This window comes from Etheostoma cragini, chromosome 1 (assembly GCF_013103735.1).
Source record: "Etheostoma cragini isolate CJK2018 chromosome 1, CSU_Ecrag_1.0, whole genome shotgun sequence".
Classification (NCBI taxonomy): Eukaryota; Metazoa; Chordata; class Actinopteri; order Perciformes; family Percidae; genus Etheostoma; species Etheostoma cragini.
This window is the reverse complement of record NC_048407.1, coordinates 25022137-25040294: the sequence shown is the minus strand read 5'-3', so window position 1 is coordinate 25040294 and position 18158 is coordinate 25022137. Positions and strand designations below refer to the sequence as shown.

At 38.6% G+C, this 18158-nt stretch overlaps 3 protein-coding genes across 4 annotated transcripts in view; 2 read left to right on the top strand and 1 right to left on the bottom strand.

The window, feature by feature from the left end:
- LOC117943580 (E3 ubiquitin-protein ligase AMFR-like) overlaps positions 1-5479 on the top strand; it is an 11017-nt gene extending 5538 nt beyond the window's left edge. Inside the window, exons 10-14 of the mRNA XM_034869801.1 lie at positions 270-466; positions 544-647; positions 1215-1349; positions 2403-2593; positions 2989-5479. Of these exons, the coding sequence (XP_034725692.1) occupies positions 270-466; positions 544-647; positions 1215-1349; positions 2403-2593; positions 2989-3148 (787 nt within the window). The 3' untranslated portion in view covers positions 3149-5479. The remainder of the gene's footprint in view (positions 1-269; positions 467-543; positions 648-1214; positions 1350-2402; positions 2594-2988) is intronic.
- Positions 5480-5861: 382 nt separating this feature from the next.
- On the top strand, positions 5862-9456 carry gnpnat1 (glucosamine-phosphate N-acetyltransferase 1). Of its 2 annotated transcripts, none has more exons than XM_034869941.1 (6): positions 5862-6068; positions 7063-7228; positions 7465-7527; positions 7757-7884; positions 8171-8232; positions 8355-9456. In XM_034869941.1, exons 2-6 carry the CDS (start codon positions 7075-7077, stop codon positions 8500-8502), a joined length of 555 nt encoding a protein of 184 aa, XP_034725832.1. In that variant the 5' UTR covers positions 5862-6068; positions 7063-7074; the 3' UTR covers positions 8503-9456. The 2 variants fall into 2 exon arrangements, with proteins under 2 accessions (XP_034725832.1, XP_034725841.1); XM_034869950.1 differs by having other exon boundaries at positions 5867-6068; positions 7060-7228.
- Positions 9457-10582: 1126 nt separating this feature from the next.
- Positions 10583-16363, bottom strand: styx (serine/threonine/tyrosine interacting protein). Its single transcript, XM_034869929.1, is given in 12 exon segments — positions 10583-11146; positions 11718-11811; positions 12764-12836; positions 13684-13734; positions 13951-13990; positions 14425-14461; positions 14558-14618; positions 14727-14824; positions 14953-15006; positions 15677-15709; positions 16114-16185; positions 16188-16363. Coding segments are annotated over 12 exon segments (780 nt in total). The 5' UTR covers positions 16281-16363; the 3' UTR covers positions 10583-11072.
- Positions 16364-18158: the final 1795 nt, after the last annotated feature.

Below are 18158 nucleotides of genomic sequence, written 5' to 3'. Positions count from 1 at the left end.
TGTGTGTGTGTGTGTGTGTGTGTGTGTGTGTGTGTGTGTGTGGCAGACCTGACTACAGAACTGTTCTTACCTTTTGTAGTGTATGGATATTTATCTGCTGCCATAGAGGTTTAGCAGTTTGGTGAATATTTTCAGCTTCAGTAGGTTTCCCTGCACAGACCCTGAGGTTTATCTAAAGAAGACTTGTTCTAAGACCTGAAATGAATGTCAAGTTTTTATACATACATACAAATGCCATAATTACATTTGTAAGTTGTGTGTGTTTCCAGCTCTTGTTTGCGCTCATGGCTGGAGCAGGACACCTCGTGTCCAACATGTCGGACATCCCTGAACATTAATGGGGACGGGGGCCAAGCGAGAGGACAGCCTCAGGGCGGGGGCTTGGAAGAAAACATCGGCCCAGCAGGAGCTGCTCCAGATGCTAGACCACACATCAACCAACACAATCACTTCTTCCACTTTGATGGTAAGTCAGTCGGACACAGATCCTTCAGATAAGCTTTGCATTACAATGAATTATAAAATCCATCCATTCTCTTACAGGATCTCGCATTGCCAGCTGGCTGCCCAGTTTCTCAGTGGAAGTAATGCACACCACCAATATCTTGGGCATTGCTCAGGCCAACAACTCCCAACTCATGGCAATGGTGAGTTTATGTTTACAATCTGATGAAATTAGTGTTGGTTATCTGAGAGATGATGCACTCGCAGATAACATTTAAGGCCGGGTTTTGAATTATTTTTCGAGACATTTGATGACAGTTTTTTTTAATACTTCATTTGTTGGAAGCCAATTGGGCCATTCATTGGTCACACTCTCCAGTCCTTCTTGCTGTTTACGAGCAGCCAGTTACCTGAGTTGTGTAACGTTGGCCAAATGCTCCTAACATCGATACTTTGCTTACATGGTATTTGACTTCCTGGTAAATCCGTGTTGACATAGTGATAACCTCTTTCTTTAACCAACAGATTAAACTGAAACTGTTGGATACAAAAGATGGCAAGCATATTATATAGTATAACACAAAAGATTTAACAATTTTATACTTTTAAAATCACCAATACTGTGTGTTTAAAACCTGTTTGTGTTCACCTTAAAAAAAGAAATCTAGTTTTAACCACTTGTTAAGGTATGCTCTTCCATCTCCAACAATCTTTCTTTGAATTCTTTTTCTATCGCTCTCTTCCGTTTCCATGTACCTTGTGGTCGTCAGGCCCATCAGGTCCAGGAGATGTTCCCTCAGGTGCCCTCCTATCTTGTGATGCAGGATCTACAGTTGACTCGCTCTGTGGAGGTCACCACTGACAACATCCTGGAGGGACGCATCCAGGTGCCGTTCCCGACGCAGGTCAGTCTGCTAGGGATTACATGTTAATAGCGGTGCCATTTTTTTCTCCATTGATACCTCTAAAAAGACTAAACTTGTTATGATTACACAATGTTTTGTCTCAGTTTTAGGTTGGTCCCATTCCTATGTTTAGCTTAAAAAGCCAGAATGCAACACTCTGTCTAGAACTGTAACAATTCCAAATTTTGCTGTACAATTAATTGTCTCAGAAATAATTGCAATTAACAATATAATTTCTCTTTCAGTCAAATTTCAAGTTTTGAATCAATTCCAGGGTACACCTTTTGTTATGTATCACTGTTATGTGACCCAGATATTGTAATAACATACGCACATAGCCTAGGATGGCTCTTTATTATCATAAAACATTTATTTAACTGTATCCCCCCCTTATTGTTTTTGTTGCTATCAACATGTTTTGGCTTAAGTGCCACAACTAACAATTGAAATAATAAAAATATATAGTCAACAATAATCACTTATATAATTACAATTTGGCCTATATAAAAAAAATCAACAATTACCAGTAGGGCTGCACGATTATGGCCAAAATGATAATCACGATTATTTTGATCAATATTGAAATCCCGATTATTTTTTGATTTTAACCACAACAAATTTGATTGTCACTTAGGCTATTTATAACGGCTTTCACATTCATATTGTGCTACATTCCTGCTAATACACACACACACACACATTCTTATCAGATCTTCCACTAGTCCAGGACTAGAAATCATATCTCTGTATTTTTCGGCCGGATGGTCGTTGTTTATTATATTGATATAAACAACATTACTTCATTTGCGGAGCGTTTTATGACTGGAATGACGCAATTAAAATATCACTCGAAGCCAAAATCGTGTTCGTGATTAAAATTCAATTAATTGTGCGGCCCTAATTACCAGTCATACACCTTAAGACTTTAGCTAATGTTAGCAATTCATTGCGGGTAAATAAAGAAACCGGGTGAATGTAAAAACATTAGACAATCATGCAATACTTTTAACAGGCGTAACTCTGTCAGATATTCTGTCTGTGTTCCTTTGTCAGGCCATAGAGCATGCCCCGACACAGGTGAGCACTGGGCCAGATGAGCAGGAAGGGTCCAGTGGAGCCGCTGAACAGGGCCTCAGTGAGTCAGACAGCATGGAGATCAGAGGAGGTCGCTTCTCTAAGTCGGCTGAGGAGAGGCAGAAGATGTTAAAGCAGAGGAAAGAAGAGATTCTCCAGCAGGCACGCAGGTTGGTACACCACGCAGGCTGGTTTTCTACCTCATAGAAAATGGTGCTACACTATGTTTTATATCTAAAAGAAGTTCAATTTTGAAATTTAAAAAAGAAGTCAGTGTTTTTGAAAAAACAGTTTGTGAGGTCAGGAGTGTGACCACGCTAGACTTTGTATCCTAGCCGAGCTGTAAATTGAATTTTGTGAGACAAGTTTGTCTCGGTCTGTGAACCATCGCCAGACAAATACAATGTTAAAGTCCTTTACTTGCCTATATGGATAGCTGAAAGGCCCAGCTGCACAGAACTAATAGGTAAAACATGTGTTTACTAATGGTAGTTATTACTGGTTGCCTTTTCCCCATTATCTTGCATTTTCTCATGCTCATATGTGGTTTATTACTTTCCTGCAGGAGATATCTGAACAAAAGTCCAGAGGACCAGGAGGATGAGGATTTGCCGGGACTGGAGGAGGACATTGTTCCAGAGTTGAACTTGACTGTGCTTAGACGTAGAACCATGGCGGCAGCTGCAGAGAGACGCATGCAAAATCAACAAGACCCTGCACCCTGATACAAAGATTGGCTTCATCACATCATCATCCCATGAGGCACAGACAAAGCTATTTAATATCTTCCCATTTGGTGTACAGTCAGTGGTCATCACCTATTCAAAACAATAATTAAAAAGCATTACAAACATGGCCTTCGGACTGTTTTGGGCTGCCTAAAACGGTGAGACCATTGTGAACGGCCTCTGCATCACTGATTTGGAGTGTTAGGAGCATTATATAAATTAATGGGTGAAGCGTCACGAAATGCAAGGTTGCGTTTCCCTCTATTTACGTGCCACACATTGCAGCTACCAGCTTCCGTAGAGAGTCAGTTTCTGCCATGATTGGGACTGGCTGTCAAAAATGAGCATGCTTTACATTCAGATATGTATAGTTTGAAAGGAGTTTGAAGGTGTCATTACTAGGTAAACGCTTTTTGGGTCTTTGTGTGTTTTCCTTTTATCTGATTTTATTTTCACGTTTTGCTAATGGTGGAAAGCTACGTATTCTGAATGGAGAAACTCAACTGATGTATTTCTGTGTTACTTTATGGGTTTCAACTGTGAATTAAGTGTAGGCAAAATAACATGTTTTTATTTCTTACCTTGGAGTAAGCGAACGTCACTTTAGTATTGTTCAGCCTATCTGTCAAATATGAATGTTCCTCTCAAAATACTGCTGCAAACAAAGTGTTTTTGACCCATATGGGTGTTCTGTATTTAGCGTGTAATATCACCCATAGAAAACAGCTTTGTTATTTAACACGGGGGGAGTGGGCACGTAAATCTTAGTTTTTCTAATACTATTCCCTTGAGAGGCATAGGCAACAAAGGGGTTGTGTTACATTTTGTACAATGACAGTGGTTGTCATCCTCTCAGTCTTTCTTAAATTACCCTCTAATAATAAGCAGTGCTCTCTCTGAGTAAGAAAATATTTTCTACTGAATATATCAATGGGATCCTTGGAATTTGTGCCCATAATTATTGAATTTTTAAGGTATGTAGAAATTGATAAGTCTGTGACAGCTGGACTTGCTGGACTGTCTTTTGAAGACATTTTGTCTCTCTTGCTCTCTTTCAAGAGGCATTTCCAAGACTTTACAAATCTAGTTGCCTTTGAATTAAAGTAGACCTGTTATACTTTTTCTTTTCAGTCATCTATTATGTCACAATCTCAGATGTCAATATTAAACATGGCCAAAGCTTCAAATAATGCTGCAAATGTATGTAAAAGTAATCCCTGTGAGCAGAAACTTCAGATTTCAGACGCTTCTGAACACTCTGCTTCCAACAGCAAACTATTGGGGAGTTTTCACGGCAGAAAAGTGCTGCCATACTCTTTTAAATTCATTCCTGCCTACAACAGAGGGTGTAGAGGCAGTGGCCCTGAAATGCTGATCAATCACAGTAGATTGGATTTTTTTTGGGGAGGTGGTCTTAAAGAGACAGGCGCTCCAACAGAGCGTTTCAGACAGAGGGGGAACAAAGTGCAGCAGCCATGGGTAGTATGAGAAAAATAAGTGTCATCCGAGAGAGACAAAGAAATGGGTTTAATTAGAAAGATACAAGCATGAACCTGAAAATGAGCACAACAGGTCCCCTTTAATATTGCTAGATATTGTATGACCTGAATGACTGACTGATAATCTTGTTCTGTTTAGGGTGTTCTGTTAGTGTTGCATTTGTCTACTCACATGGAGGAGTGCTATTTCAAAAATGATATTAGCGTTGAACATTATCATCCTCTATCTGTTCAAAAATTACAGAAGTGTTAAACATGGACTGGGCCCTTTGAACATTTCAAAGTCTGAAAGTGGTTGAGGTATATAAATGGCTACAAAGATGGAGACTGTAATTGTTTCATTTCCTATTGCAGTGTAAGGGCAGTATGGGGTAAGATTTGCATGAATCTAGACAGTTCTTTTTATTTCCTTCCACTTTATCCCAAAGAGCAGTCCACAAACTTATTCTAAAAGCTGAAGTGTTGTGATCTTTATTTTGTGTTTATTTCATTGCTCAAACTCTGTTTTTGGGGTGTTGTAAGAAGATATAATATAGAATTTAGATTTTAATTACTGATAATGTAAAGAAAAGAATTGGACTGTTTGGTTTTCATTTAGTTATTTAACAACTCTTATTGTCCATGATATATTTTCCTATGCATGGGATTTCTTTCAAAACCATTGCTTATTTAATCAAAACTGAAAAACTTTTTGGACTGAGCTTTCCTGTATTTTTGTGCCTAAATTAAGAATGGTTCAGTTATGGATAATTTATGTAAATCTAGTTTTTGTAAAATATGTTAATACAAAAGACTCAATAAACAGAGCTTCTACAGCTTTTTAACAAAGTATAGTAGTTTAATCCTTCTTCTTGAGACAAACCCACTTTTGTTGATGCTTTGTCAAAGTAAACTGCCTTTGTCTCTATTTTCCAAACAGACTATTGCAGACCCACTTATTTAAAGATTACATTGTTTAAAAGGAAATTATATCCTGTCTAGTGGCCTGTATCCAATACAATGGACGTACGAGTTTATTAGGTGTGTGTGTGTGCGCGTGTGTTTTGACAGGTTAAACCCCACATTTCACTATAAAAAGTCATTTTGTCTGGATGACTGATTGGATTCATAAATCACACTCGATATAAGTTGGAATGGTTTCTGGTAAAAATCTTTTTGGGATATGCACATTTACTGCTCCATTGACGTCATTGGGCTGCGCCCCTTACCTCTAGGATCTCTGCCACGTCATACATGCCAGGCGGAAACAGAAGCCGAAAAAAACCTTTAACTGTCTATGGAAAAGAAACACCCACGCTGTTCTGCTGAATGATGTAGCCCAACCACCTACATAAGTAGTACAACTGCCCAGTTGTCACTGTAGTTACGTTACCTCAGTCTAGGAACTCAACTGGACCATCTCTTCTGGTGATTTACTGGTAAGTAGTTAAGCTACCTAGCTAGCGGTTTAGCATGACAGGCGATCCCAAAGGGATGTAACGTTAACACAATGTGAAGTTACAGCTCTGGCTCTAGCTAGCTAACTTAGCTGCTCTGGATAGTTTTCCTGAGTGACAGTAGCCTTATCTAACGTTAACTGGTTCTTTATGAGCTGTTTGGTAAAATGTAACGTTGTAAGTTCCTGCAGGGAAACACAAACCCATTAACACAACTATATTATTATTTGCGTGGCTTGGTGGTCATAAGAGCATAATGACACCACTGAAGAGTAATGTTTTGCTTCCATGGAAACGAGAATTATGACGCGGTTAGCTCGGTATCTAGCTAGTATTTTTTTGTATCGACTTTTCTTTTGTTCCTGTGTTGTAATGTATATATGAGTCGCTCTGTGTATGAACTTTTGTGAAATAAAGAATTGGAAAACAAAGAAAGAAATTGGTTAAAACTATCGCCGAAACAAGAAGAATGTTCTCCCAGTGTTAAAGCTACCACCAAGAGCACTAAGAATGTCACCTGTTGTTGACCTTGGTATGTGGATAGGCAATTGTAGGATGGGCCCCTCTCATATTACATATCCTGGACCAGATCCTGAAAAGAAATTCATGAATGAATGTTATCACCTCATAGCGTATTGTTATTTGTTTGTGCACATAATTGTGATTATGTGCATTACATTTCATATATTGGTGTGCCCATTACTATGCCAACTTGCTTATCAACCACTGAAGCATGGCAGTAAAGTAATGACAACTTGTATACTAAGGGAAACTGTATTTGTCAGATCAAAGTTCTGTGCGAACAAACCTATTTTCAATCCTGGCTGACAGTATGACCATTTTAAGTCATTGTGCTGATGCTGTATCTTAGATTGATTAGAAAAGGTTTTTCAATGCAGTGTGTCAGAAAGACATTTAGGGGGTCGTGTTTGTGGACTTGCTGGTTTATTTGTGTGTGTGTTTTTTTTCAGAGCAGATATTTTGGGTAATGCTGCTGGACGAGACGCCACTCTTTGAGCCCTCTCTGCTGCAGGAGCTAGACTGGAGTAGCAACAGTGTCTCCTTCTCCCCCCCCATTTCCCCATCCAGCCCAGGGGAAGGCCTGGTGCTCAGGCCGCTCTGTACGGCAGATTTCAACAAGGGTGAGTAAAAGATTGGATGGTCAACATATTCCACACCAGTACTTCTCAAGAGTTTTGAATAAGAAAGTGGTAAATGATGTGGAAAGCATCTTTTCTGTTCCTTGACATCGGAAGGAAGATCTTGGGTGGCAAATAATTCAAAATATAAAACATAACCGCAACATAAATGAGTAATTCACAAGAGAGTGTACCCATCCCCCTGACATTTTCACCAACCGTTTTGTTTTATGTTCCAGGATTCTTCAAGGTTTTATCTCAACTCACTCAGACGGGCGATGTCACACCAGACCAGTTTACGAGTGAGTCATGCTTAGCACAATGATACGTTCACCAGTTAGTTTTATTTTAAACCCTAAAGTTGTACCAAGTTTTTACACTTGGATTTCATGACAAAACGTGTCTTTACATAGATTAGATCAAACATTTCAGAAGAAGAAAACCCTCATTCTAGAAAACACACTTTTAATAAAAACTTGTCATAAAATATCAATGAAGATAAAAATGCATATGTTTTCTGTTGGCTTCCAGAAAAGTTTGAGCATATGAAGAATACGGGAGACTACTACGTTGTTGTGGTGGAGGACACACATCTGGGACAGATTGTTGCCACGGCCACGTTGATTACAGAACACAAATTCATCCACTCCTGTGCTAAGGTGAATTACATCCCGGCAAGCTATTGGCTCATATTTAACGATGGTTACAACTTTAATTTCTATCCATGTTTTTCCTAGAACCCAATCCCTAAATAATTTACCTATTAATGAAGTACATTTAAATGAATGTAGTTCACCACTATAAACCAAATATTTACACATGAATAAACATTTGTATTTCCTTAACACTATGCAAATCCGATTAGCATTAATAAACAAACATCTAGAAAATGATTGAAACAAAATGACTGGGATAAAGACCCTCTCTATTCTGTTTTGTTTGCAGAGGGGCCGGGTGGAGGAGGTAGTAGTCAGTGACGTGTGCAGAGGGAAGCAGCTGGGCAAACTGTGAGTAGACCTGTGTGAGCCTGACACGTACATTTAGTTTTGGCTGGTTTATAATATTTAAGACCTTAAAGAAATATGCTGATTTATTTTCCTTTTCCTCCATCTCTTGTTTGCCCATGTAGGTTAGTTTCAGCTCTTACTCTTCTCAGCAAAAAACTGAATTGCTATAAAATCACACTGGAATGTGCACCCAACAATGTGGCTTTCTACCAAAAGTTTGGATACAGCGCCTCACACGAGACTTACATGCAGTGCCGATTTTCCAACTGAGGACAACAGCAGCTATAAACATGGACCACACCTTCATACGTGTATGTTGAAGAAATCCGCTCAGTCTAAAATCACCCTCCCCTCTATGGTAACCATGGCTACCTCACCAAGGGGGTGCTCTGTCATCATCTTTCCCCATCATGCGAAGAAAGGCTTGTCAATTACTGCAAATGTAATGTCTTACATTATTAATAAGTAATGCGCTGTGTACTGACAGAGATAATTTAAATAATATCTACGGAAGAGGATTATGGGAACCGGTGACAATTTGAGTTCTGACTTTAATCTCAGAATTCTGACTTTAAACTCAGACTACCATGCAATAGTCAATAAATATAATTTCTTGAGAAAGAAAGATACCAAATGAAGTTATTTCCTAAGCAACTAAAGAATCATTAAAACGTTTACTACGGTTCAATACAAAACCAAGCATATTGGATGGAATTACTTTAGCTCATTATTCAAGCTTAGTCTCACAGATTTGTTTCATTAATCATCAAGGCAATTCACCAAAGAAAAGCAGTTTTGTTTCTTGTAATGTGAATAGTTATTAATACTTTGGGTTTTACTGGGGTTTTGATTTTTCTGACACGTCCTCTTTGGTACAAAGTGCTCTTTATCTTGGCGGGTTTTTCTTTGACAGTAGTGTTGCTGTTGACTATAATGAAGGTTCGAATACTGCAAGACATGATCATTACTGTCAAGTCAAGACTGTTAAAATGCATTTCTAGTCAACACAAGTTTATATTTCGTGAGGCAGTGGTGAGTGATTAACTAAGGTTCTGTAAGTTTTGTATTTGGTCGATAATTGATTACAGCTGTAGGATTACAACAATGTATGATGGGAAATGGATAAAGATTTTTGTAAATGAAGTCTTATTTAAGTTACGGGAACACATTTAATGTAATTTATTTCCAAATATGTAATAGTAACATAAAATATTCTATGACCTACCATGTTTCTTTTGGTTTTATTTCTAGTTGTAAAACAAATCTGTGACATTTGTATTACAATGCTAATTCATGTTTTAACCATGAACATGTTTTTGTACAGATTGGGAAACTATGAGATGGGCATTATCTACTAATAATAGTTGTGGCCAGAGATGGCAAAAGTATGCACTTCCTGTACTCAATTAGAAGGACAGATACTTGTAAAAATACTCTGGTAGAAATACTGATTTAACTTCTTTACTGAAGTAAAGTACAGGCGGGAAATTTACTTAGCCTTGCAAATGACAACCTTTTTTTTTTTTTTGCAAAGCTGCCTGGACCACACGTTACTGAGTGCAAGCTGAAAAACATCAGTGGACATGGAAACAGGCTCTTTATGCCATTGCCTACATTTTATATGGATGTCTGCCAATAGGCCTAAAACATCCCATATGATTTTTGAGACTGGGACTCCAGGTTAATGAGATTTTGACTGATAAATGAATTCAATTGAGATTCTGTGAGAATTCACAGATCCAGGTTCCCTTTCTTAATCTTCCTCTTAACATTTAAAAGAATGTACATCTATGTGTGTGCTCATATGGCTTCTAAAAAGGATAAAACATGAATTACTAAACAGAAAATAATTAAGAAGTCTTGTAGTGGTGCGTCAAGTGCAACATATATTCCCATCTACTTAGATTGAATTTGGTATTGACATGAAAAATACCTAACTCTACTAAAATTATTTAAACTAAAGTAACAAGCCAATTTTGCAAAATGGGAGTATAAAGTACTGATAATCGTGTTAAAATGTAAGGAGTAAAAGAAAAAAGTCGCCACAAAAATAGTAAAGTAAAAATATCTGAAAAATCTACTTGAGGGCAGTGACGAAGTATTTCTACTTCCCACCTCTGGTTGTGGCAAAACGTTTTTGGGTAAGATGCATTGTGCAACAACTTGACTATGAACTCATAAAAGTGGTCTGCTGTCAGTGACTGCTTCTTAGTTACTGAAATACACAGCAAGGGCTCCCGAAAGTTAATATTGTAAAAAGTATAACTTTTGACTGTAAATTGTCTTTGAATATCATGTAAGAAAATACTGTCAAGAACATTAAGTTATAAAAACACAGCTCAACAGGACACAGTCAGACTCGTTTTTATTAAGCAGTGGGTTGTTATTTTCCCAATCCTTACTATCCCACAGAAAGCCTGGTATTAGTCCATTATCCTATTACTCCCAAAATAAAGGCATTAGCTATTCCTCTTCTCATGTCCTCCACTGGGCAACGTCCTGGCTACTTTCCCTTTTGCTGACTGCACCATTCTGGTCATCTACACAAATTCAAGTATCGAAAGTGCATTATTGCAATACTGTCCCGCTGCAAATGCAAAATGCTTTAAATACTATAAAACTGCAAAAAATCTCCCATCAGTGCATACAGCTTGAAAAAAAAAAGTTATTAAATTGGCCTGATCCCCCTCCGTTCTCCATGTCTCAGACATGAGTGGCCGCCCCCCCACCCCTGACCCTTCCCCTTAGAAAAAGTTCAAATATTTACATTTTTAATTCCATTAAAAATGTCGGGGGAAAAATTGAGTGCACTGCGCCATGCGGCTAAATAGCAGCAAAGCTCATCCGTTCTGTGCTGCTGTGACCTGCATTGCTCCAAAGTCTTCATCTTCCTCCAGGCTGCGTTTACGGCTTCCTGTATGAAACGTGGACAAAACATAAAATAAAATAAAAGTAACTAAAACATACTGCATACGTCAGCACACCCAATTTGATAACTGTAAAACCTCCTGGATTAAAGAACTTCTCCAACGCCTAACACTTTGTAGCCTGTGCTGGGGGAAGTCCCCGCCATTCAGGGAGAACAAAAGAAGCTTAAAAAGGTAAATGTTCTGGAGAGCTCCAAGTGTTCAACTGTAAGCGTCTGTTCATGTCTTCTGTTCAGTAAGAAATCACCCGATGGACCTGGCTCTCGCTCATATTTGCTGATTTTCCAGCAAATAAAATCTAGCTCCATTGTGGACTCAAAGAAAACTATCACCATTAAAAACTGCAAAAAATGTGCAACCAAGCTCTAGAACACCATCACTAAACGCCGGTGATAGATTATGTCAGCCTCAAGGCAGACTCAACAACTAATGCTACACCATGCCTAAATAACACTCCAGTCAACCCTGTTTTGAATTCCTTTCTGGAACAAGTCTCTCTGAGAAACAAAAAGAATTTTGAGGAGACAGTGGTAGATTGGCAGCGTATTATATACAAACCTTGCATCCCAGCTTGTAACGAGAAGGACCGGCCCAACTGCATAGGTGACATCATTTTAATGGTTAATTTGGCTAGGTAGATCGCTTCATATTCCTAGGAAACAAAAACTGATTATTACAACAATAAGAGTTAAGTCATTTATACTGGTAATGAGTAGTCAGAAACACAGTATATTTTGGTACAATTTCTTCATCACTGAACATGCTTCAAAAGGCAGACAGTCTGATCTTTTGCCTAATATTGGGAACAAGCCACAGCATCTATGCTTTCAAACTAAACATTTATACATCCAACTAGGGGTGAGCCAGAAGAAATTTAATATTCAACACTTCGATCAAAGGACCATGATTTGACTCAGTCAATCTTCAGAGGCTTAAAGCCATCTTCAGACCAAGGATTTGCGACGAGACAAGTTGAAACTTGCAACAGGGCGGTGTGCAACATTCTGAAACCTGCCAGTTTACACCAATGTGACGAGGTGAGGCGGTGTATCACCTTGATAGAAACAACTCTTTGTACTTCCGTTCTAACCTCCAGGCTTTTTTGTAGCTGGATATATAATTTGTGATATTATGATTATAAACATGGATAACAGTTAAAAAAATTATTTCTATAACTATGAAATGAAAATAAGTTAATATACAGCCTATTATAAATATCGGCATATCCATACGCCTGCAAGCGTTGCTTGTGAGCCGGATTGCTAAATGTGACCAATAAAGGCTGACTATTGGAAGACAGTAGATATGGTACATGCGTACCATGTATGGTACATGCGTACCGTTTATGGGAAACTTGTAGAGATAGAAATACAATTTCTGCAGTGTCACACCAGTATTGGGTGACTCAATATAAGAACTTATAACTTGAAGATAACCGCCTAGCATACTGTATCGTGGCCTTTTAAAGTCAAGGAGCTTGATAAATTATATTTTGTTGAAAACAACTTAGTAGTACAGTTAGTTAATAATGGAATAGGTTGAACATGCATACTTCTGGATTGGACTGTCATGTAGATTAATTAAAATTTGAAGTTAAGTCTTACCTGTAGCTGATGAACAAAGCCCACATTGGGGTTGATGCAAAACCTTCTCTCCTGAACGTGGCTGAATGCATCCCTATAAAAGTAAATAAAAACAAAAGGTTACAATCCCAGCCACTGAAATATTGCGATGTACCCCTACAAACAGTCACAACAGGAAAACATACTGACAACATCAAGTTGTATGTTTTATAGTCAAACAATTATGCTGCAGTATATTTCAGTGTGCCGATGTGCGTTTTGTCCCGCTACTAGTCACGCAGCGTTGGAAACACGTGCACACAAAATACATCAAAACGTGTGTAATGATCGGGAATGGTGTGCTATGATTTGCCATGCAGTTTCCCCAAATCTTCAAAAAGATTTCTTATTGACTTTGATGGGATAATCGCTCAACATCACTTAAAACGCTACCTCTTTGGGGCCATACTGTATCGCCATACTTGTAACGTACATGTGAAAATATGTTGGCTCTATACACGCTAAAACTACTGTTTTTTAAATGGAGTCTGGTTGGTTTAGCAATAGCTACGTCACAGCTCTTACTGGGAAATAGAAAGGTCTAAAATAGATTTTAAAAAGGTCTATCTCTGAAAGGTTTAGACACGTAACACTTACTATTTTTAGTTTTATTGTTATTACGATGTGCACAAAGTAGGCACACCGTTAAAATGTCTGCAAAATGTTGTAGTTCATTTACTAGTTCATTTATGTAGTTTTTTTATATTCATGCGTAAAGTAGACACACCCTTAGATATATGTGAGGCATGGCGTACATGATTTACACCTTCAATACAAAAACACAATGGAATGTGCATCTATATCCTTTAAAAAACAAACATTTAAAAAAAAGTTAGACTTTAGACGAAAGCCATAATTAGATTAATAAAAAAAAAAAAATACCAAAAAACAAACAAACCCACCTGTATTTCATCCCAAATGTTTCCATAAGGTAAGCAATTACTAAGGCAGCACTGAAACAATAAATAAAGTTAAGTAAAGACAGTTTTATATTTCCAGCCGTTTAGGTTCTGCTGATCAATCTTTATTGAAGGAAATTATAAATACAATATTCAAAAGATATTTAATAAAAAAAACTTTAGCAGTAACATGTAATGGAAATTAAGTGTATGAGATACAATGCATGTGAACTTATTTAATGAAATTGAACATTGAAAAACAAACCGCACCTTCTTGATATCCCTGCATTACCATGAACCAGTACCTTTCCTAAAAGAACAGGACAAAAGATTGTTGATAAAAGACTTTTTTCTACTTGAAGCAACATTAAAAGACTTTTCTGTTTTGGTCCCCGTAAGGGTTGGAAGTGGAATTATCTATTACCGCTGTCGGGATGTCCCATTGGAACTACAGATCTGCTACCCGATCTGGGAAACTTACCTAGTGCGGTTATAGCTGGTAGAGAGCCGCAAAGCGAATGCAGAAGTTGGTGAACCACATAAACGATTCTCTAAACATTATTTTAAAGTACATTATTTTAAGTTTGCCGGATCAGGTAGCAGATCTGTAGTAGTCGAATGAGACATAAGAATACGGGTAATGATAACGATAATGTACAATTCCGCTTCCAACCTGTAGGGGGACCAAAGAGGAAAAGTTCTTTAGTGTTGCTTTAACACGTATGAAAAGGGAAATGGCATTACCTCCTGTTGCTAAGCAGCCATCAATAAATTCTTTAGTCTGTTGAATGAATGATAGTATATCAGCCATAGTGTAAATGTTGAACATCTCAGTGCAATGAAACACAGGAAGTAAAAAGCCCACTTTGTAACTCACTGAAGGGAAAAATCGTATTATATTTTCCACTGGATTGTCAGCAATATCTAACACAAGGTATCTGCAAAGATATAACATTTAGTTAATGGGTTAGCGAGAAAACACTTTTTTTAACATTTCAAACAAAAAGGCAGTTCACATCAACGTACATCGCACAGTGAGTTCTTACCTAAATGTATGAGGGAAATTAGGTTTAATAAAATTGGCTTCAATGTCTTGGCGGACACACACAACATGCGTTATGCCCTGTCTCTCAAGGCTTGGCAGCTAGACAATGAGAAACAAGAGAACAATATGAGCTATACAAATGTGATCAAATCATGTATTATTTTCTCTGTGTCACTGTCTCCAAGTACCTGTAGTTAACTTCTGAAAAAAAAAAAAAAAAAAATTACCTTGCTTTTCATTGCAGCTGAGTAGGGACCTAAAAACAGTCCCGGTAATATCTCCTGAAAATAAAGACAGTACTTAACATCACTAACAGCACAGGTACGTGTATATTCACACACACACACACACACACACACACACACACACACACACACACACACACACACACACACACACGGCTTGAGAAAGTTTACACATCCATGCCAAAGAGGAATAAAAAAATCATCTTTCAGAAATTGATCTCAATGCCTTAATTCAAAAAATGTAAGGTCCTCAGTGATTAAAACAGCTGTTCCCAATGAATCAGACTAATTAGGATGCTTTAGAACAGCTTGGACTATTTGGAATGGTATAGATCTTTGGATTTTCCTATAGACTATGACAGTTTGCAAAGGGTATGAATAATTTTGGACATGCCACTTTTTGTTTGAATGTAAGTAAAAGATGAGTGATGATTCTTTCCACAATGATGCCTCCTGTATATCACTTATTACATTCTGGGAGACGCCTGTGTCATTTCTAATCAAGAAAAAACTTGCTGGTTGAATAAAAGTAACCTGAAGTCAGAATTTGCCAGGGGTAAGAATAATTTATATAAAAATACAGTAAATTAATTCAATGCATTTGTCATGTGATCATATCATCAACATAGGTTACTACTTTGGTGCATAGTGACACACTGTCAAACATTGTTCTTCCCTATACAGGCTACAATCTCATTTTACATACCTGCATTTCTCGTCTCATTGGATAAGCCCAGTCCTGTAAAAATGGAATTTAAAGCGTGGTTAGAAACTGAGGGAAGTTCCTTTGATGATGTCACAGTTGCTGGAGGTAATTCAGCCACCAGATCAGAGTGAGTAATGAGTAACGTTAGCTACCGGTTTACTTTGAGGACATATGGGGCTAATGTTTGATGACAATGCTACTCAGTGTTGGCAGTGAACCTTGCCTTAACGTTAGTTTGCCTGGAAGAGATAATGACACAGACGTTCTAAAAAAAACACACGCGAACATGTTTAATAGATCCACACAAATGCGTCATGCTTCTGCCCTAAAACACAAATAATTTCTTGCTTATATTTTAGCTGCTGGAGTGGAGGCTAGCTCAGATTAGCCAGCCAAACACTGCAAATCGGCTAACGCAGGCTGTTGTGCACACTAACCAGAAGATCCTCCTTGGTCGCAGGCAGAGACGGGAACTGAAGTTTGTTATCCTCGTCCATTCTGCTGTCGTTTCGGGCACCGCCGGCCCGGCTTCCCGCGCGGTATCGCTGTTTCTCGAGGCGTGGTTAGCTGGACAATCGGTGAAATTTGTTTTGAGGTTCCACATGCATGTCCGCCATGCTGTTCCCTGACAGATGTGTCACGTGACCGCTCGGCAGATGGCAAACTGACTCGTGGAAAGAAGGAGAAGAGAAAAATGGCGACGTCTCGTGGCCGATATAGGGACACAGCACTCAGTTCAGGACGTGAGAAAATAGTGATGCGGGGCTCGTCGCTGTTTTCGGGCATTTTTTTTAAGTATAAGTATAAAGTATAAAATAGCTCTACATTAATGATTAATTAATGTGCCAAATATTGCTCAAACGTGTCAGCATACACATTATTCTAATTATAATAACTCATTTATAATTGTAATAATACATTCAGTATCCTAGTTTAGGAGGAAGACAGTCAACCATCAGATCTAGTCACATCTTTGAAGTTGGCATTACAAACTTCGCAACTGGTTTCACAGCCCCGCGCGACAACCGCCACTTGCTAGCCTGGATTCCAGCTGAATTTAGCCAGCCCCACCTTCCCCTCGATGTACTTACTGGAGGCAGCGAGTTACCGCCATAGACTATAGACCGTCAATATATATACAGTCTATGCCATAGACTCAATATTAACAATACATGGTTACCGCGCTGCGATGTAAAACCATAGACAGTTAAAGAAAAAGCCTCTGAAGTGACCCTTGAGGTCAAGGGTTAAAGGCATCACACAAAGAATTTTGGGCGCTATCATTAATCATGGAAATAAGAAAGTGGCTTTATGAAAATGGACATTCAACCGATAAATATAGTTCAGCTCGGGTTTGGAGGAAATGTTGCGGGAGGAAGGAGAAGGAGGGGATGAAATGATGATGGAAGGCCAAGCTAACATTATTATTTTCTTTTTTCTTTTTCTTTTCAGCCAAGCTAACATTAGACCCACGGCTGGAGCCCGGCGCTGTCATTGGTTTTGCATGGCATCGGGTGTGGCTGTCAATGAACCACAACTTCAGTCTCCAGTCTACATAATCTTGGAAATGAGAAATTCTCTGGTGCAGCTGGCCTTTGAGAAAGACCTCACACGCAAATGCCTGGCTGAATGGAAGGACAAAGGTCCTCAGGAGTCTCCGCACTGAGACACGTTGCCTGCAGCTCAGGGTGAGTCCAGTGTTCTAGATGGATCAGTGTGTATCTTTAACGGCAGTATACCGGTCTGTTGTGCAAAGTATTAGAGCTGACATATGGTTCAACTCATGTTGTGGCATGTTGGTGGTGGAATATAATCCGCCTTTGCTCCAGCAGCATTCTTGCATTGGAAAATGCTTGTGCTCGGCAGACATCGAGTGAGATTTTGCCTGTAGAAAAGTTGGATGCAGCTTTGTTTTTATTGGATTTGTTTTCGTGGTTTGTGTGCTTTTCTTTTTGCATAGTTTTTTTATTTGCATCACGTTTATTTATTTGGTTGTGTTGTGTGTTTTGCAGCACGTTTGCTGAATGCTGCACGTAGTGTCAAATTAATGAAGTTGTTTTCTTAATTTGCTTGTGTTTTGTCTATTTGCATGTGTTTTCTGAAGTTGCAGGGCGTTTGCCCCTTTCGGCCACCGTACAAAGTTTATTAAAAAGAAGAACAAAAAACATCTTTTGGAAAATGATGTCAATGCCTTAATAAAAAAAAAAGGAAAATCCAACCTTTTAAGGACACCAATTTTCTTTGTGAATGACTGATGTATTGCAAATAAATCCATGTTCTTCCTTAAAACACAGGGGGCATACACTCACCGGCCACTTTATTAGGTACCCCATGCTAGTAACGGGTTGGACCCCCTTTTGCCTTCAGAACTGCCTCAATTGGAAGGCAGTTCGGAAGGCAGGAATTGGAAGCATTCCTCAGGGAGTTTGGTCCATATTGACATGATGGCATCACACAGTTGCCGCAGATTTGTCGGCTGCAC

Bases quoted from the DNA above. Each gene is read 5' to 3' on its own strand.
- gnpnat1 (XM_034869941.1), top strand. From the start codon at position 7,075: ATGCTGCTGGACGAGACGCCACTCTTTGAGCCCTCTCTGCTGCAGGAG. The intron at 7,229-7,464 runs GTGAGTAAAAGA...TTTATGTTCCAG, and splicing joins TACGGCAGATTTCAACAAGG to GATTCTTCAAGGTTTTATCT. The intron at 7,528-7,756 runs GTGAGTCATGCT...GTTGGCTTCCAG, and splicing joins CACACCAGACCAGTTTACGA to AAAAGTTTGAGCATATGAAG.